Below are 21,458 nucleotides of genomic sequence, written 5' to 3' on the forward strand. Positions count from 1 at the left end.
TAGTTAGTATTACTGTCAAGTATATTGTTATAAACTGAGATGTATATTGCAATCCCTAAATTACACTAGAGCAACCACTTAGGAAATAACTCAAAAAAAAAAATAATTTAAAGAAACAACAAAGCAATAATAAAGAAGAGAACCCAATTAAAATTGGCAAAGGATCTGAATATACATTTCTCTTAAGAATACAGACAAGTTGCTAACAAGCACATAAAAAGATATTCAGTATCATTAGTCATCATGGTGTATAGATCAAAACCAAATGAGCTGTCCCTTCACTTTATTAGAGCAGCTATAATGAAAAAAACAGACAATAACAAGTGTTGATGAGGATGTGAATATATTAGAATCCTTGTATACTTCTGGTGGGACATAAAATGGTGTAGTTGCTTTGGAAAACAGTCTGACAGTTCCTTAAAATGGTTAAACATCTATATTCACCATATGATACAAATTATACTCCTAGACATATACCCCGGGAGAAATGAAAACATATGTCCACATAAAAATTAGTACATAAATGTTTATGGCAGCTTTATTCCTAATGGTCAATAAGTGGAAACAGCCCAAATGTCCATCAACCAGTAAATAGACAAAGAAAATACAGTATATACACTGGCATAGATACAGTAGGTATATCCAATTGAGTACCTATAATGGAATATTATTCTGCAGTATAAAGGAATGAAATATTGATACCTGTTACAACATGAATAAGCCATGAAAACATTATGCTACGTTTAAAAATAGCCAATCACAAAATACTGCATATTGTGGGGTGCCTGGGTGGCTCAGTCAGTTGAGCATCTGACTTCGGCTCAGGTCATGATCTCACAGTTTGTGAGTTCGAGCCCCGCATCAGGCTCTGTGCTGACAGTTCAGAGTCTGCTTCAGATTCTGTATCTCCCTCTCTCTGCTCCTCCCCTGTTCACACTTTGTCTGTCTCCCTCTCTCTCAAAAATAAGCATTAAAAACATTTATTCAATGCTGCATATTGTATGATTCCCTGTATATGAAATATCCAGAATAGGCAAATCAATACAGGCAGAAAGTAGATCAGTGGTTTCCTAAGACAGAAAATAGTGATTGACAGCTACTGGGTCCAGGATTTTTTTTCCAGGATGATGAAAATGTTCTAAAATTGATTGTGGTAACAGTTGTATAACTCTCTTATATAGTAAAAATGATTGAATTGCATATTTTTTAAAGTATATATTATACTAAAAGTAAAGGTTTCAAATAAAAAAAAAGAATTAAAATGGTACATTAGAAAATACCTATTTAACACAAAAGAAGACAGTAAAGGAAGAAGAAAGAATAAGAGAGACAAATGACATACAGAAAGCAAATAGCAAATGGCTGATATAATCCAACCTTATCAATAATTAAACTAAATATAAATGTTTTAAACATTCCAATCACAAGGTGGAGATGATCAGACTAGATAAAAAGACAAGATCCAATTATATGCTGTCTACAAGAGATACACACTAGATTCAGACTCAAATAGATTGAAAGTAAAAGAACAGAAAAAGACAATGCAAATGTAACATAAAAAAGTTGGAGCGGCAATTATATCAGTATCAGAGAAAACAGACTTTAGTATGCTTTTGGTTTCAATTACTCTGGAAAGCTCCCTAGGTGATTCTACTGTCCCAGGGATTAAGGCCAAGGGATAGAGGAGTTAAGGTTAAGGGACAGAGATGGACAAAACCAATAATGGCCAAACATAACACACAAACTCCCTGGGAATCCCTAAGGGAAAGGAAGGGATTAGGAGCATTTAGAATTCTTGTTCCTTTTACGGGGGCCGGTGGCGGGGGGGGGGGGGGGGGGGGGGGAAGAATTGGGGGAGGATGTGGAGATAAAAACTGCTTTTAATACCAGTAAAACATGATTCTGACTGATAAACATTCTCTCCTTGACCAAACTCTAATCAGGCATTTTTTCAACTAGGCCTCAACTTTTGGGCTTCTGTGTTCATCTCTGCATTGTTCAATTTTAGCAAAATCCTGGTAACTTTAACCAGAATCCCCACCCTCATATGTGATTATCCTCAATATTTGATCAGGTTCCTCATCTTCCTTCATATCCAACAGATGATGCCTAATCACTCTGGCCTGCCTTCAGCAAAAATCCCGTTAGAATGGGATAGCCAGGATCTCCCATTTCCTTTCATGTTTTCATGGTAATTTCCCTTCCATTGACCCCTACCCTACTCCTTGGCTATAAATTTCCAGTTTTCCCAGTTTTTGTATTTGGGGTTGAGCCCAATCTCTCTTCCCTACTACAAAACTCCAAGGAGTAGCCCCTCTTGAAAAAGTTTGCCTTACCATCTTTAATAGTGTTATGAATAGTTTTTTCTTTAACAACACTCACGTAGGTGTTCTTCGTAAACTAGTGTGGAATACAGAAACGCAGGCAGACACACACAGAACAACTGGCTTATATACTTCAGTTTTAAAATTCACTCATGATAAAAGTTATCTTACCGCCTGTAACCTTTGAGCATGGTATTCTGCTGCTGAAAAATATTTTCCTGGTGTTACCAGTTTATCAGTCATATTTGATACATACACCCCAATTTTAGTCATCTGTGTGGATGTTGTATTTGTAGTTTGCTGGAGCTTTTTTCTCTGAAAAACTGTCTAAAATAAAAACATAAATATTTAAATATCCACTATATACACATATAAGTGAGTAAAGAGCACATTTTTCTATCTGTTTAGTAAATTTTCTGTTATTATTTTAATTGCCATATAATTCCTTGAAAGATTTTAATTTCTTTAAGTTTTTATTTAAATTCTAGTTAACATACAATGTAATATTAGTTCCAGATGTACAATATAGTGATTCAACACTTCCACACATCACCCAGTGTTCCTCACAAGTGTACTCCTAATCCCCATGACCCATTCAACCTATCCCCCCACCCACCTCCCTCTGATCACCATCAGTTTGTTATCTATAGTTAAGAGTCTGTTTTTTGGTTTGCGTCTCTCTCTTTTTTCCCCCTCTTTGCTTCTTTGTTTGTTAAATTCCACATATGAGTGAAACCATATAGCATTTGTTTTTTTCTCTGACAGACTTATTTCACTTAGCATACCCACATCGTTGCAAATGGGGAAGACTTTAGACAGGTATACAGAACATTTGTTGATTCTGCAGTTTCAAAAATCTCCATAGGAAAATAAAAACCTTACCTGGGTATCCCTACAAAATGCATAGTCTTTTTTGGTAATCTTTTTAGGTACAGTTTGTGTTCCAGCATTGTGATATTCTATTCCTGTTATTCTATGTCTGAATCCACCAAGAAATGGTTTGTGAAAGTCAGATTTTATAATCTCAACAGCTACGTCCTGGTACTGAGCAATGCCTAAGGAGGTAAAAACCAAGACTGAACGAAAGCTCACCTACAAAGGGACTCTAAAATACTTTATCTAAAAGACATCAAATAACTAACCAGTTTGTACTCTGACAGTTATGATGTGAGAGGCATCACTTAATCCATCTACTCTTTTGATTGGAAATAGATCTGGATCTGTAGAGAAGATTTCCACTTGTACAATATCCTGTGGCTTAACTCCATGTTGTAGTAGGGTCTCATTATTTTTAAGGATTATTCCTAAAAAATGACATGAAACTATAAGAAGTGTATGACAAAGAAATAACTATATGTACTCATTTTAAGGGGATCAAAAACATCGAAGATGATTCTATGAACACATATAGTTTAATTACTTAATAGAATATTGATGATGTCCACCCCTTACTATAATGTTAGTACAGAAAACTCCACAAGGGGAAAAGTTAAGATGCAAGAATTCCACATTATAAATAAAGCTATAACTCTCACAGGATTTCTCATCAGAAACACAAATATATAATAAGCATGCAACTCTACAGATATTTTAAAGTAAAAACATATTCTATGAGTAAAATCGTATTCTAAACATTGATTCTCTAAAAAAAAATCACAATGTGTGTAAGCACAGGACATATATAATTCAGGGAAAATTTGATTATTGTAATACCCACTCCTGTCTCCAATGCAGAAAAGCATATACTCAGAGTTCCAAAGAATCCTTCTCTTTCTGTTTCTATAATCAGGAACTCATATTAGTAAATTCATGGAAAAGTAGAGTTAAGCTTCAGCTTTGTGCTGGAAAAAGTGTACACCAGTATATTTTTATGTTATTTTGTATCTTTTTTACTTCTATCCCCCTTTATTGGTTTATTCTATAAATTGACTCCAATTTTATCTCTCTATTTTAAGGAATACAAAAATATGTGTAATGTTATTGGCTGCTGTTTTGATAGAATATATATGACTCTTCCAATGAATGGTAATCCTAAATTACAATTGGGAATTTGAACATAGCAAAGGTTTTGTTACATTAATTCTTAGAAATGTATCAGATACCACCAGTCTATTTTTGCTATGTTTAAGAAAGTATAAAGATCCTTGAGTTTCAATTCCACACCCCAAATTCTTAACTTAGAAAATTAACATGAATGTTATACGGGCTTTGTAATAGGTTGAATAATGGCCCCAGAATATATCCATGTCCTAATCCCCAGAACCAATGAATGTTACCTTATATGGCAAAGATGACTGCAAATTTTATTAAGTTAAAATTTTTGAAATCGGGAGATTATCCTGGATTATCTAAGTGTGTTCTAAATGTACTCACAAATGCCTTTACAGAGGAAGGAAGGGAGATTTGACTATAGAGAAGATGATAAGACAGAAGCAGAGAGAGATCTGAAGATGTTCTTCTGCTTGCTTTAGATGGAGGAAGGGGGCCACAAGCCAATGAATGCAAAGTATACAACTCTAGAAGTGGAAAAGACAAGGGAGCAGATTGTCCCCAGAACCTCCAGAGGGAGAACAGCCCTGCCTGTATGTCAGCTTCATGTGAGTGAAACTGATCCAGGATTTCTGGCCTCCAGAGCAATAAGAGAAATCATGTGTTGCTTTAAGTTACTAAGCTTGTGGTTGTTATAACAGCTATAGAAAACGAATATAGATTCCCAGAGCCTTCTTCTCTTCATTCCTCTAGTTTGTATAGTAGGCTTAGTCCCAATTTGAACTCCAATTCTAGTACTAGGAGAAGCACCTGTCTTAGAGGGCGATTGACACAGAATCAAGCTCTTTAATTATCATGGCTGACATAACCCTGTTACCCAGTGGTGATGCCTGGCACTTACACATAAAGAAGAAAGGTCATGAAGTACAAAGAACAAAGATTAATCTCAGGTACCACTAGTTAGCTACTCCAGTCTCAAAGTGCTCTCTCTTCTCCAGTTTTGAACTTCACCTTGTATATAATGCCAAACAATTTCCAATTCCCTTTTTGGAGTCATACCTATATTTAAGTTCAGACTCTAACAATGATTAGCTATGTGAATTTATGCTAGTTTCCCAAGCTTTAGTTTCCTTCTTTCAAAAAAAAAAAGTTAATAATAATACCTACGTCAAAGGGTTGTTATGTGGGTTGAATGATAATGTGATAATATAGGCAAAACATTTTATAGGACTAGTACACAATATGTGCTCAATAAATTAACTATCATGATTGTTATTACTAATAAGCTTAAATTTTAGTATTGTTTCCCTAACCAACCTTAATAATCAGTTGTTTGAATACATGAACATCTTAGTATTACAGCACATTCATTATAATAGTTTTCTAAAAATAATTTTGAAATTGAACTGATTATTTTCTCTGATTTGACAAGGAGGAACTTAACAGGTGTGGCTTAATCCTTTTTAGTATTTAGGATTTTCCCACACACAAAAAATGTTCTTATTTCCCTGGAAACTTTTTGGTGGCATCTTTTTAAGTTAGTACCAAAACTTTTAAAATGAAAATATTAGGATCTGTGTGGACATATTCTATAGAAACATTTATTTAACTATCATGGTTTTACTAATTATATCACAGTTACAAAGACTAAATCCTCCTATGACACAAAGCTACTATAAAGTGGGCTGTCCAATATTGCCCACAAAATATAAGTAAACTTGAACATCAGGGAATGTGAATTCACCTTACTGTATAAGGACTGACAGATAAATCATTTTCAGGCCTCTTCTTATGTTATACATGCTCATCCTTATCCACTTCTTTCAACCTCATTGCCTCCTACTCACCACACAGCATCTACTTCCAGCCACTCTAAACTTCTTACCACTTCCCTGAAATCCCAGGTTTTCTCACCTCTTTGGGACTCAGCTCACGTATTGTCACTTTTATTAAATGAAGCTTTCTAGAACCTCCCGGTTTCCTTCCTCTCTGTTCTCACAGCTTTTTGAGCATATCTCCATTAAAACATTTGCACATTATGTGGTTAACTATTGCATATATCATCTTTCTGACTAGTCTGTAAACCGACAAAGTTTTGTTTCATGTTTCTCTACATCTTCAGTTCTTAGCAAAGTATTTAGAACAAATATGTACTCAATAAAAATCAGTTGAATGTATAATCACAATATAATGTTCAAATAGTAAATATCAAGATATTTCATTTAACAAATTAAAGATCTTGTTTATCTACACATTAAAACTAAAGAAGTCTTGATAAGTTTTATTCGCTTCCAAGCTTACCTGAATATCTCATCTGCAGTACGTTAGATGGGATACTTAATACGTATGAAAAATGATCCTTGAGGTACTTTACAATGGAGTCTATTTTAAAAGGCATTATAATTTCCTGGCCCACAGGAAAAAGTACAACTTTTACTGTAGATAAAAAGAGAAAAGAAAGAATCATAGTCAAAAGCAAGGGTCAGCAACCCAGTGCATAAGCAGATAGAAAATTATGGGACAATTTTTAACCACATAGAATGCAGGTTGCCTCTGCCATGTTCCCCCACTGTACCTCCATGATAAGAGTTACTTTTCAAATGCTATGAGAAGTGACATTCAGTTTTGGTTTTGAAAATTAACTCAGAATCTCAAGAATTAGCATCAGTAGTCAATACTTGCTCCCCCAACTCTAGCTTAAAAGTTCAGATCATTATTCCAGTCTCTGCTATGAGGATCAATGTACTTTCAGGATTACCTCTTTGCTCAAAATGCCACAAGAAATAAGAAAGAAATAAAGCTAAACTACTTTTAAAGATTTCCAATATCTGGTGTTATACTGGTATTATTTGGTACTAATTTGGTATTGGTATCTGGTATTACATTACTCAGATATAAACACAGGAGCATCTCAGAAACTCAAGCATTTCTGTGTACTGAGTATTGGAAGGGGAGACCCTAAGACCTAGAGGGTGTCCCTGAACTTATGAATGTGCATACTTTGATTACACATTGATAGCATGCATTAGTAAATCAGTGATTATTCATGAAGTTAAGAAAAGTCAATAAAGAAAATTTCAAAATAGAAGGTGTCTAATACTAAATCCATTCCTCTTCCCATAATTTTTTAAATGTGTATTTATTTTGAGAGAGAGAGAGAGAACAAGTGAGCAGAGGAGGTACAGAAAGAGGGAAAGAGAATCTCAAGTAGACTCCACACTGTCAGTGCAGAGCCCAATGTGAGCCTCGAACTCACAAACCACGAGATCATGACCTGAGCTGAAACCAAGAGTTGGGCGCCTAACTGACTGAGCCGCCCAGGTGCCCCATTCTTCCTCCCATAATTGATTTATGTCTATATTGCCAAAATGCAAGGCAGGAAATCACTGTTCATTACAAACATCTAGAATAACTGCACACAAATCTACTTTTCACAAAAATGGACATTATACGGTTCATTACACATTCTATGAAATAGGAAATCAAGACACATGTTGATAACAAAAAACTTATTATAAAATGATTATCTGTTCACAAATTATAGGAGGGAAACATAGTATTTAAAAGCTGATTATACTGGGGTAAACGTTCTTCTTTTACATCTATAGACTTTAAATTATAATGGAGAAGATGTAATAAGTAAGTTGGAGGGTAGAGTGCACACTGTAGGCCAAAAAAGTTTTGTATACTTCTAGATGCCTGACACATGACAATTTTCATAAAGCTAAATGAGACATTTATTAATAATCTCAGAATGAGGGGCGCCTGGGTGACTCAGTCGGTTGAGTGTCTGACTTCAGCTCAGGTCATGATTTCATGGTACGTGGGTTCGAGCCCCACGTCAGGCTCTGTGCTGACAGCTCAGAGTCTGGAGCCTGCTCCAGATTCGGCGTCTCCCTCTCTCTCTGCTCCTCCCCCACTGATACTCTGTCTCTCAATCTCTCAAAAATAAACATTAAAAAAAAATTTTTTTTTAAATCTCAGAATGAAATTTAACTAGGTATTGTCAATGTTAAGGTTGAGATTGTTAAAACTTGTTTTCACAGCTATCAACAAAGAAAACACTTTCACAGATATTATCAGAAGGCTATTTTAGCTGTTTTATGGATTCAAAATTCTATGGTTAATATATTTTAAAATTTTCATAGCAGTGACTTCCTAAGCTTTGGGAAGGAGTGGTATGTGAAGGAATTTGTGACTCTCAGGAAGTACAGGACCAAGACAATTTTATCTTAATCACTATGTGTTTGTTAAAAGCTAAAGTATCAGGAAATCACAGAAATATCAAAAAATAGAGCCCAGGGGTGCCTGGCTAGCTCAGCTGGTAGAGCACGCGACTCTTGATTTCAGGGTTATGAGTTCAAGACCCACGTTGGGCGTACAGATTACTTTAAAAAATAAATAAACAAACAAATGGAGCCTAAATTTATTGTGAATAATGAAACTGAAGGATAACAGCTTCAGTTACGTATAATTGGGCTTGATTACTTTCTTCTCCTTCCTCCTTCTCATTCTTTACTTGTATTGACGTGCCACACAAGGGTACACTGCCCCCACTGGATTCAAAAGCTACATTTTACCAGCCAAACTAAGCTGCTATTTAATTGTTAAATTATAGCCCATGTTCTTCACCCTATGGATGAACAATTTCAAAACTTATGGACAAGAGAGAGGAGGAGCAATCAGTGAATCACCTAACTAGGATGGTTCTATGTGCAGCCCCCTTCTTGCCACTCCACTTTGGCTTTGTTACTAACCACGTAGTAATGACTCCTACGTGCCATCAACATTATGCCTTTAAAATTAACCTATAATGCAAGACAATGACAGTTTTTCTGAAGCTAAATATAAAGTTAACACTAAACAGAAGTCTAGAAATATGTAAAAGTAACAAGATGTGAGGAATGACCACTAGAGATGGAACTAGGCTCTCTGGAGTCAAGTCCCATTCCAACTCTTTCTTGCCAGCTATGAAGAATCAATTCCAAAGAGGCATGTCAAAGAATGACAGTTATACTCAACAATTTGTCCACCATGTTCCAAGGCCCCTAAACATTTAAAAAACCTACTTCACTTAGGAAAAACAGATCAGCATCAACTTAAAGTTTAATAGTGCTCATCTATTTAGGGAAAATAGTACCCTGCACAATAGAGAAGCTTCACACATAGTTAGCAATGCGGTGGCAGTAGCTACAGAAGTTTTGTGGATAAGGGACAGGGATAGGGAAAGTATGTAATATCACATATAAAACAAACCTTAAACAGAAACAAATTTTAAAAAGTAAACGTTCTTCGACATGAGGTACAGAATATCCTATCTTCCCTAGGTAATACCTGTTACTAAGGAATCTTTCATTGATGTTTTCAGAGATTCCTTTATGGCCTTTATTTTATTCAGAAGTGTCAGAGATCCAGAATACCCTCTGGCTGGCAGCATTGCATTATCATATTCAGTTCGATAGTGCTTTGGAGAATGTCTTGGAGAATATGAAGCGTGTTTGGGCAACATAACCTCTCCCACAGGTTGTTCTTCGCCGTTTGGTTCCAGGCTTGGTAACCTCTGGCTACTTTCCTCCTCAGCATGTGTGCCATGGCCCTCACCAGACAGTTCTACTTCAGATTCATTATCTTCAGTTTGATCGGACTCCGGAAGCTCTTCTGAGGGAACCGGAATATTGATAGTCTCAAAAGCATCATCATTTTCTTCTGATGCATTAACAGTATTCTGAGCAACAAATTCTTCTTTCTGATCAGACATTTTCCTGAACCAAGAAACATAAATACATTTATTACACATAAAAATTTCTATACCAAATATCAAATTCATTGCTGGTATACATAGTGTAATGTTGCCCATTATTTTTTAAAAATACTGATTATTTTAGCAATGGCATCAGGTAAAAACACTGGTGAATTTTTAATAAAAACAACACAGAAAGTAAAAATTACACCAAAAGAGGACCTCAAAGCACAATAAATTTGAGAAAGATCTACTGTCAAGAACATATTTAAAAATATTTTAAAACATATTGTCACCTCTTCCTTAGTCAATGAACAATGCCTTGTGAAAGGCCTTATTTGAATAGGTTTTTTTTTCTAAACACAACTTAACACAGGATTTACGCTTCTGAGGTTACAATTGATTAGAAGCTCCAAGGATTCTGCCGGCTCCACAGCAACCATACCCCAGATAGTAAACACTCTTTGTAGTAGCTTTGCTCTCACAAATCGTAGCAGAGGTCTCCAATGACCTCTGTTCCCCAGAACAAACATATCAACAAACTGTGGGGAGGATCTTGGAGCTGGCTAGGGCCTGAGCTACAGCAACCAAGAGCTTTGGCTTGGGAGACAGTATGACAGCATCCAGGAGCTTGGGCCCAGGGTGGCCTAGGGCAGCCAACAGCCAGGCAGCAGGGGCAGGAGCTGAATCAGAGCAGTGAAGAGCCAGCAGAGCAGGAAGCCTACCTTAAAAAGCTGGCAGCCAGGAGGGAAGGATGGAAGGGAGGATGGAAGGGAGGATGGGAGAAGTGGCCCAGCAGGGGGCAGACTAGAACTTGGACCAGTAGTGAGATGGGAAAGTTGTGTTGAGGGCTAACACGTTAAGCACAAATCCTTATAGAGAAAAAAAAAAACGTTAGTCAGTGAAGTTCTCTGTCTACTAGATGACAAATTTCCAAAAGTATGGAATATCTGGAATAAAAATATATACTTATGGAATTCAGTGAACATAGCATTAGAGTTCAAGAGAGAATTATTAATAAACTAGAAGATAAATAAAAAGATTTTATATAGAATGCTGCAAAGAGATAAGAAGATGAAAAGTATGAGGTTAAGGGCCATGCAAAAGAGAAAAAGAAAGTCTAGCCTATTTTACTGGTAAGTAGATCTTACTGTGAGCTGAGAATGGTTTTGTACTTGAAAACAAAAAACAACGAAGAATATGCAACAGAGATTGCGCGTGGCCTGAGAAGCCCTTTTCAGAGTCTGCCAGCCCCTGATCTAGTATAGGTCACATTGGAATCCCAGAGAAAACAAAAAGATGGAAGAGAGAAGATATTTTTAAAGGTAATGGCTGAGAATTTCACAAAGTTGATAAAAAATATGGATCCAAAGACCCAAGAAGCATAACATAAATATGCACTTAACAGGGTAAATAAACACAATTCAAAGCCATATATGTTGTAATTACATTACAGAATAACAGAGAAGGTCTGGAAAGCATACAGTGATAAAGTACATATCATCTACGGTTTTGATTACATTAATTTGCTAACATTAATACAAAGGAGAAAAGTAAACTCACTGTAGATTTCTCATCAGAAATATAGAAGCCACGGCAACAATGGACTAATTAAAAGAAGAGAACTATCTGGGGCGCCTGGGTGGCGCAGATCGGTTAAGCGTCTGACTTCAGCCAGGTCACGATCTCGCGGTCCGTGAGTTCGAGCCCCGTGTCGGGCTCTGGGCTGATGGCTCAGAGCCTGGAGCCTGTTTCCGATTCTGTGTCTCCCTCTCTCTCTGCCCCTCCCCCGTTCATGCTCTGTCTCTCTCTGTCCCAAAAATAAATAAACGTTGAAAAAAAAATTTTTTTTAAAAGAAGAGAACTATCAACCTAAAACTGTGCACTTAGCAAAATTATCTTTTGAAACACTTAACAAATAAGTTACCACCAAGGTATCTACTCTAAGGACTTGTAAAGGATACACTTGATGGAGGAAAATGGGCTCAACCGAAGTCCAAAGTGCAAAAGGAGAGATGAACAAATAAATTATAAACATATGGGTAAACCCCAAACAAATACTGTCAACACAAAATAACAGAAAATTGAAATATTAGACAATAGTAATATGTAATTAGGAAGGGAAAGATGAGCATGAGCTGTTCTCAAATCCTTATACTATTTACAAAATTGAGGGATATGATATTCTTAACCCTAGACTTTGTTAAATTAAATATGCATAGGTGAATTTCAAGTACAACCAATAAAAGAGCTGAGATAAAGGTTTAAAATTCCAAAACAATAAAGAGAAAAAGTGAAATGAGAAAAAAAAAACTGAACAAAAGCTCAATTTTTAAAACATTCAAGAAACTTCTTTAGGCTCTCACTTACAAAAAAAAAAATCTTCCTTTTGGTTATTTTCTCCCATAATGGGGGCATAATGGCCTGATTAGAAAGAGTCTCATAAGGAAGCCCTGATTCCTGGCAAACATAGTCCTCCCATTCCTTCGGAGAGGCTGAGGTAATGCTTTTGTCTCCGTCTGGTGGGTCATCCTCCCCCCGCTAAAATGGCCAAGATGTCCTCTTGTAAAACAGCAATAACAACAAAATCAAGAACTTTTGCTCTTCTAAAAACACACCTAGAAGAATAAAAAAACAAACCATAGCCCGGGGGGCAATTTTTTCCAAAGCTCATATCTGATCAAGGACTTGTAACCAGAATATATAGAGAACTCTCAAAACTCAACAAGAAAAGTAGTTTAAAAATGAGTAAAATATTTAAACAGGTAAGTCAACAAAGAATATCCTTCAGAAGACAAATAAGCGGGGTCAAGACTAGAGCGGCACAGGAGCAATGCAGCACCCGCGCTGTGCTATAGTTGCAGGTGCACCTAAAAATAGATGCCTCCTAAGTTTGGGACCCAGTTGCCTCATTCTAGCCCTGGCCTGAGAACAAGCACGTGAGAAGATGCTCAATGTCATTCGTTATTAAAGAAAGGGAACTTCAAATATATACATATTTTTAGCCCAACAATAGCAAGTGCTAGTGAGTGTGAAGACAAGTGGACTTCTTATACCTTGATGGTGGAAACGAAAATTGTATGGCACTTAAAATAACTGTCAGTTTTCTTATAAAATTAAATATATGCTTATCATATGACCCAGCAATCTGTGTCCTTTACCCAGAGGGAATGAAAAACTACACACCTACAAAATCTGTATACAAAAGTCTATAAATGCTTTATTCTTTTTTGATTTTTTTTAAAAATTTTTTTTTCAACGTTTATTTATTTTTGGGACAGAGAGAGACAGAGCATGAACGGGGGAGGGGCAGAGAGAGAGGGAGACACAGAATCGGAAACAGGCTCCAGGCTCTGAGCCATCAGCCCAGAGCCCGACGCGGGGCTCGAACTCACGGGCCACGAGATCGTGACCTGGCTGAAGTCGGACGCTTAACCGACTGCGCCACCCAGGCGCCCCTCTTTTTTGATTTTTTAAATGTTTACTTTTGGGAGAAAGAGAGTGCGTGAGCAAGAGAGGGGCAGAGAGAGAGCAGTGGCGGGGGTGGGGGGAGACACAGAATCCAAAGCAGGCCCCAGGCTCTGAGCTCCAAGCTGTCAGCACAGAGTCTGACAAGGGGCTGGAATCCACAAACCATGAGATCATGACCTGACCTGAAGTCAGATGCTTAACCGACTGAGCCACCAAGGCGCCCCATAAAGGCTTTATTCTTAATCACCAAAGACTGGAAACAACACAAATGTTCCTTAGTTGAGGCATGGCTGCACATATGAGACACTCATAAAATGGAATACTACTCATCAATAAAAAAAGGAATAAACTATTGATACAACATGGGCAAATCTCAAATGAACTATGCTAAGCCAATTCTAAAAGCTACATACTTTACGATTCAATTAAGTAAAAAAGCAAAGCTGCTGGTTTACAACCTCTAGAGTTCCCCCGGGGTTAAATCCAAAACTGAGCCCCATACATGGAACGCAAGGAGAAACCAAAGAAAGAGGCAGCATTCCAGAATGGTAGGTGGCAAGTTTAATAAGCAAGGGAACTTACAAACAAGGCTTATCTTTGGCAGCTGCAAGACAGTAGATCTCTGGACCCACCAGCCAGAATCTTAAAGAGTTTATACAGGACCTTTACTGGGTTACTGGGTTCGGTCAGGAATCCAGTCCAGATGGTCTCAATAACACACTACTGTCCTAAGGCCGGGTCCTTGAAGCATAAAACAGATTTTCACTGCACAGTCTTTTTACTGTTTGAACTTTTTATCACTTTTACCTTTACCTACCCAAACTTAAATGTTTTCATCTTTAAAAACATTGTCCAAAGTAGTCCCTATGATGACTGCATACAAAAATGTCCCCCTTTCACTTACAGTTTGCATGATTTCACTGATACATGTAGAATATTGATGGAACCAGTAAGGCTGGGATCCAGTTTTGCCTTCTCCCAAATAAACCTGTTTAATTTTTACGTTTTTTAAGAGGTACAGCAAAGACCGTGGGTGGAGAGGAGAGTGCCAAGGAGGAAAGCATGAAAGCCCTCTATTTAGAAAAGACTCAAAATGGTCCCCATGGATGCCTACCTACTACTACTACTACTACCGTGATAAGCACTCCGGGTGGAAGATGAGGTACACCTCCCTTCCGAATGCTTGCTGCTTCCGAATCCCAAACCTGAGATTCAGAGCCAGAAAAGGAACTAAGAAAGATGGGATGCTTTGCACGGTTTCTGAAGCAAAGGTGGAACAGTGTCCAGCGGCCAAGCAGTCCCCAGAGCCCAGGAGGGATCAGCGCCCCGTACAAAGTTCTGGGAGTTCAGCGCCTGTCACCGGTTCAAGGCCGGTCTGAGGGTGGGGCCAAGGGAGGGCAGCCAGAACCTGTCCTCCTACCTGACTCAGAAAAGCAGCTACTTGGGTCGCACAGGTTTCTCAAAAATCTCTCAGAGGAAGCAGCGTCCGCACCCGCCACATTCTGTGTTGCCGGCCATATCCTAGCAACCGCCCCGGCGCCACCTCCTCCCGCCCCGCCCCGCCCCGCTCACGCGAGAAGAGGCGGTGCCCGCGCTGGAAAGAAAAGCGGGGGAGGGAAGAAGAGGGGCGGAGCTAGGGGCGAGGGGCGGGAGGAGGGGGTGTGGCGAAGGGAGGAGCTGAACCTGAAGCGGGTCCTGAACCGGATCTGAGCAGCACCTGGGCGGAGTCAGGGGCGAGGAGGAGAAAGGGGCGGCAGGGTTTTTCTGTGCTGGGTACCTACGTCCTAAAGTGAATCGGCCGCTACCCTCCAGACTCTCGCTTAAACTTGAGGCAGGGCACAGTTCTCCGAACCAAATGCTGAAAGCAGTTTGGCTTATAGATCTAAAAAATGGTATGTAATATATTATGTGTAATGTAAGTATATGTAAATATAAAGTGAGAGTGAAGACCTTGACAGGGGAAGATTGTTGTACACAATGCGTGCCTGCTTGCTTTTGTAAATATTAGAACTTGGCTCTTAGCTTCCTGGTAGCCAAAGAGAAAAGGGAGACAGGAGCTATTCCTTCTTTTAAGTCAGGAGAAGCAAAGCTTTGGTTAATCACGGAATTATAAAGGTTTTTTCTATCACTGTAAATTCTTTAAATGAAGAAGGTTTTTAAAGCAGCACATATTATTGGGGGAAGGATCAATTATATTCCTGTTGCAAATGTTGTGACAGATATTACGTAGCTTCATAATAATAGCTAATACTTATTAAGTATTTTGTTACTAAGCACTTCACATATATTTCTAATTTAATCCTTACAAGGTTTTTTATTAAAGAGGGATTGTGATTAGCCTCGTTTTACTTAATGAGGAAACTAAGGCTCAGAGAGGTTTAGTGGGGAGCCAGGATTAAACCCAAACAGTCTGATTCCAGACCTCAATTTTAAACCACTATTCTATGTTGTTTAACACACTTTGATAGTTAAAAGGCACGTAAAGTTGATTAAATTAAAAATTTTGTCGTAGATAGTAAAAGTCCATTCTTCATTCATAATGTTCAATGTCTTCAGTCCTTTATACCGTTCCACTGAAATGACATTCTCATCCCCCCAATAACTTCTTTTTTTTTTTTTTAATTTTTTTTTTCAACGTTTATTTATTTTTGGGACAGAGAGAGACAGAGCATGAACGGGGTAGGGGCAGAGAGAGAGGGAGACACAGAATCAGAAACAGGCTCCAGGCTCTGAGCCATCAGCCCAGAGCCTGACGCGGGTCTCGAACTCACGGACCGCGAGATCGTGACCTGGCTGAAGTCCGACGCTTAACCGACTGCGCCACCCAGGCGCCCCGCCCCAATAACTTCTTAATGTCCAATGTCATTTTTCTCAATGTCTTCATCCCATTTTATGACAATTTCTTACTAGAACAATATAAAATATGTATTATATTCTCAAATATAGTCAGCTTTAATAATGGTTTTAAATAAAAGCAAATTTGTTTAAATCACTTCATGATTCCACATATTCACAAAGAGCTGAGAAAAGAGGGGGAAGCATTCATATAACCCCTAGGGTTAGTCTCTCATGGGTAAACCAGGTGTGATTGGAGATATGTAAACAAGTTCTTCCACTCTTCTATTGCCATCTCCAAAATCATAATGTATCTTAAATTTTACTAGTAATGAGAATTCCATTGGTTTTAAACACTCACTGTGCTGGGTCTCTTTAAAATTTATCATTCGCTGTCCTCCATGTTAGGTGTAGGCATAGAGGCAGGAGATGGAGGAAGGAAAACCTGGTGATAGAAAACTTGAAGTACTTCACAGTGTTAAATGTGACCTGATACCCATGATACGTTCATATTTTATTTATACTTTGCTGTGGAGATGATGTTACACAACTGTCTTAAAATATATGAGCCTAACTTAAATTGGTGGGTTTCTGAGTTAGTCTCTACAGGTGGGAATGGCTATTACACATCAAAATCACACACATACACACACATACATACATACATATACATACACACACAAATATACACACAAACATATAGTTGTTTGGTTCTACAAAATAAATGTAAATGCAGGCTGAAAACAACCAATAGGAAAAAGAATCTCAATTCTGAAAGTGGAAAAGTAATTTTTTAAATTTCATTTTACATTTTACTTTTCACAATAAACTTATGCATTTTCTCAGGAGTTATTGCTCAAAATGACTTAACTTTATTTCTCGTGAAACATCCACCTTTACTTATCTCAGTATTTATTTATACAATAGACAGGTCTTTTAATGTGCTTTTATTTATTTTTTTTTTGTTTATTTATTTTTTAGAGAGAGAAAGAGTGTGAGCAGGGGAGGGGCGCAGAGAGGGAAACACAGAATCTGAAGCAAGCCTTGGGCTCTGAACCACCAGCACAGAGCCCGACATGGGGCTTGAACTCACGAACTGTGAGATCACAAACTGTGAGATCAGCTGAAGTCCACGCTTAACCGACTGAGCCACCCAGGCGCCCCTAATGTGCTTCTATTTTTACAAAGATGCCACCTAGTGGCTGTATGAAATCAAACATTTCAAAGTATTTCTCATTGTTTACTCCAGGCCAAAATGTATTTTGATATAAATGAATGTATTAGAAAAAAATATTAGAAGAATTTAGAAAACCAAGGACCTGAAAATTATGCTTTTAGAAATTATTTATATGGATTAAGTTTGGACCATACCTCTGTGAGCTTGTTAAGAAACTGTATATATGCTTTTTTTTTTTTCTGAAAACTTTTTTCTGAAACTTTAAGGGAGAAATGTGTTTGAATTCAGATTTTGCAGATTTTTGAAAGGTAATATGAGCATATGCTGTATATTCTGTAACACTGTCAGTAGGTCTGGGGAAGTAGTCCAGAATCAAATACATTAAATCTGTGACAAAAATATATTCATATTCACATTAAAGTGAGATAAAGACCAATTCAGGTCAGCTTTTGCTTCCAAATGAATTATGAAAAAAGCTTCCATTCAAACATTCTTGAAGTCTGGTACTTAGGTAGGGATTGTAGATCTGTTTTACCCTGAGGAAAGGACTCAGCTGTCCAGTGATAGAAAAAGAAAGTAAAATGAAATATTGTTATAAAACAGTAATGTTTATCTTTAGAAGTGCATAAAATGTTCATCCGGAAGCAAGCAAACAAACAAACATGATATTTGAAGATCATGAGAAATCTCCTGCCCTATGGCTATGGAAGCATGTGTTGAAATGGCATCATCCTCAGCTCAGAGCCCTTGAGTGACTCTTTCGAGAACTGTCAGCCCTCATTAGACCTGTAATATGAGCAAGAAACAAACTTCTGTTGTTAAGACATTAGGATTTAGGGGTAGCCTATTATAATTCACTATTTTTCTCAATCGTCAGCTACTTTCCTTCACTAACTAGAGTTTTGATTTATTCCCTCTAAATAAACATTTTTAAATAAACTTTTCCGGTCCCCATCAATAACTCAAATCACACATCACATTCCCACTTTGATTTTTTGTGAATTCTATTAAAAATAAACCTCTTGATCCTCGTCTAAACCAAACGTCTACCTTTTCATTTACTTTGTTCTCAAAAAGGTAGTATTACTATTATTGTAGCATGGGCAGCAATCCCGTTAGTTAAGTACCGAGTTTTAAAGAATATTCTACCCTGTTGGAAAATACTCATGGTATGTTCAGCGGTTTGCTACTTTACCCTAGACCCCACAACACACTTGCATAGGAATGTTTATGTAACCACGGAGGCTGGAAGGGAAAGGCAAAGGTTGGTATTAGCCCGTATGTGGGAATTTTCTTATACAGAACATTGTTGATTTCCTCCCTTTGACAGAGAAAACATGAGGGTACCATCTGTCTTCCAATGACTGGGGCCTGATGTAAAGAACTGGGAAGTGGCATACAAACTCTGATGGTGTCTGCTCTGCAGTTGGAGCACGTGTGAAGCAAGGTCCTGCAAGACCTAAAGACCTTAGCTTCTGAGAACAGTGGAACTGATCTCTTAGACTTCATGGGAGAGTTCCTGGATAAACAGAACACAGACTATCTGGAATACCATCCTGGTGGGCAGAAGGAATTAGAAGAGCTGGCCCAAAGGGTATCTGTTTGAAAAGCCTGCTAAAGCATCAGGTAGAGACAAGTTCCGAGGGCAACACAGCAAGCCTTCCCATTGTAGTAGGTCCCAAAGTCAGCTACCTAAGAATCTTGATCTCCATTTGACAGAAGACTGCTTTCACTTTTGTCTAGTATCCTCGTTGTGCTTGAAAATAAATCTGCCTTGCAGCGAAAAGCTCAATTAGCTTCACTTCTGTAACTGCACTTTAGGATTAGAAAAGGAAATGACAAAGATAAACCCCTTTTCTTCCATCCCCCCAATTCTGAGGGGGGTAGGGGCGCAGGGAGTAGAGTAACAGATAATGAGGAAACACAATGAAACCTGAGTCCTGGTGGCTCACAATGGCTGCCACTGCTGACATCCTGTCATTTCTATTCAGGTAAGACTACTTTTCCAACTTCTGGGGTAGAAAGGAAGGCGGCCCTCCAAACTGAGCCTTACTCCAGTGGGCGCCACATACCCTGTTTGCCCGTGACAGTCATAGTTATGGAATTTTTTTCTTTTAGAGAGAGAGAACATGAGTGGGGGAGAGAGACACACACACAGAGAGAGAGAGAGAGAGAGAGAGAGAGAGAGAGAGTATTAAGCAGGCTCCACGTTCAGCACGAAGCCCAATGCAGGTCTTGATCCCACAACCCTGGAATCATGACCTGAGCCAAAATCAAGAGTCAGATGCTCAACCGAGCTACCCCGGAACCCCATCCTTATGGAAGTATTAACACTTCTTCTTTCAAAATCATTTACAGGCTGAATGAAAAATTATTCGGTCATCCTAGATGTAAATCATTTCCATCCCAAAGGAAAGAATGGGAGAAATTTGAATATTCTGCACTCAGTACCCAGATAGAAGAAAGGGGGCGTCAACTTTGCTGCCATCTTTTTGTTTGCAAGGCTCAAACTGATAAGCTTCTTTTTCTTTTGAAGTATGTGGTGTATGATTAATCTGAATGAAATATGAGAGGCCTAGGGAGATTTGAAATAGGCCATTCTGAAAATTACTAAAATTAGTCTAGAAGCCACTCAGCAACACTGAAGATCTTTAAATAGAATCATTTGTAAAGTGATCAGGAAAGCTTAATCTGGAAGTTTATAGGAGTAAAAAACTATCAGGTTCAGTAAGGTTCTCTGAGCAGTTGGAATGGCAGTTAGTAAATGTAAAAATAAACATGAATGTAAAAAATGTAAAAATAAACATAGCCATGCCTTTTAAATACCTACCCCATTAACATGATCTACCTATAATCCATATGAAGATTTTTGCACAAAATGAAATCCAGTTTACTACCTCTGTTCCTATTTATTCTGTATAGTTACTTTGACAAAACAAGTCAAGTAAGCAGGATGGAGCCTGTTTTGGAAAGTCCACATAGTACAGGCAGGAGTAACAACCCAAGAATGTTCATAAAAAATAATATAACGGTTAAGAGCACGAGTTCTGGAGGAAGACTGTCTAGGTTCAAAATTTAGCTCCACATCTTACTAGCTACACAACCTTGGTTATGTTCTTACACCATCTCTTCACCTGTTTTTCCAAGGTCCCCACGTAGCCTACAATGGAGTACAATAGCAGGAGAGCACTATTCACACTGCATTCTGGTTTCCTTATCTGGAGAAATGGAGATAATTTGCAAGATTACACTTTTTTTTTTAATGTTTATTTTTGAGACAAAGGGAGTGTGTGTGTGTGTGTGTGTGTGTGTGCGCGCGCGTGCGCGCGTGCAACTGGAATAGGGGCAGAGAGAAAAGGAGACAGAGAATCTGAAGCAGGCTCAGGCTCTGAGCTGTCAGCACAGAGCCTGACGTGGAGTTCAAATTCATGAGCCTTGAGATCATGACCTGAGCAGAAGTCGGATCCTTAACTGACTGAGCCACCCAGGCGCCCTGTAAAAATCATACTCCCGAGTTGTAGTGCAGATTTAAGAGGGAAATCAGTCAAGTACTTAGAATAGTGCCTGGCAAACATTAACAAATATTAGCTACTATTACTGTATTACAACTACTATTCTACCACTAGCATTTCTTTAAAAAAATTTTTTCTAAGGTTTATTCATTTTTCAGAAAGAGAGACAGAGCGTGGGAGGTGGGAGGGGCAGAGAGAGAGGGCTGAGCTGTCAGCACAGAGCCCAACGTGGGGCTCGAACTCAGACTGTGAGATCGGGACCCGAGCCGAAGTTGGATGCTCATGCGACTGAACCACCCCGGCGCCCTTACCATTAGCATTTCTAATGCAAACATCAATAAGGTCCTTTTTTTTTTTTTTAAAGTTTTTATTTATTTTTGAGACACAGAGAGACAGAGCATGAGCAGGGG

General features: G+C 38.2%; 1 protein-coding gene across 5 annotated transcripts in view; it reads right to left on the reverse strand.

Moving 5' to 3' along the window:
• Window positions 1–15,039, reverse strand: part of IQUB (IQ motif and ubiquitin domain containing) — a 64,906-nt gene extending 49,867 nt beyond the window's left edge. For 4 of the 5 annotated variants that reach the window (XM_047849007.1, XM_047849004.1, XM_047849008.1 and 1 more), the window contains exons 1-6: window positions 10,350–10,425; window positions 9,648–10,075; window positions 6,615–6,749; window positions 3,467–3,628; window positions 3,207–3,379; window positions 2,496–2,651 (exon numbers count right to left, since the gene is read on the reverse strand). In XM_047849007.1, coding sequence (XP_047704963.1) covers window positions 2,496–2,651; window positions 3,207–3,379; window positions 3,467–3,628; window positions 6,615–6,749; window positions 9,648–10,071 — 1,050 coding nt within the window. In that variant the 5' untranslated portion in view covers window positions 10,072–10,075; window positions 10,350–10,425. Of the gene's footprint in view, window positions 1–2,495; window positions 2,652–3,206; window positions 3,380–3,466; window positions 3,629–6,614; window positions 6,750–9,647; window positions 10,076–10,349; window positions 10,426–14,944 lie in introns of those variants that run through there. The other variant, XM_047849005.1, reaches the window with a different exon arrangement.
• Window positions 15,040–21,458: the final 6,419 nt, after the last annotated feature.

This window comes from Prionailurus viverrinus, chromosome A2 (genome assembly GCF_022837055.1).
Source record: "Prionailurus viverrinus isolate Anna chromosome A2, UM_Priviv_1.0, whole genome shotgun sequence".
NCBI classification, from domain to species: domain Eukaryota; kingdom Metazoa; phylum Chordata; class Mammalia; order Carnivora; family Felidae; genus Prionailurus; species Prionailurus viverrinus.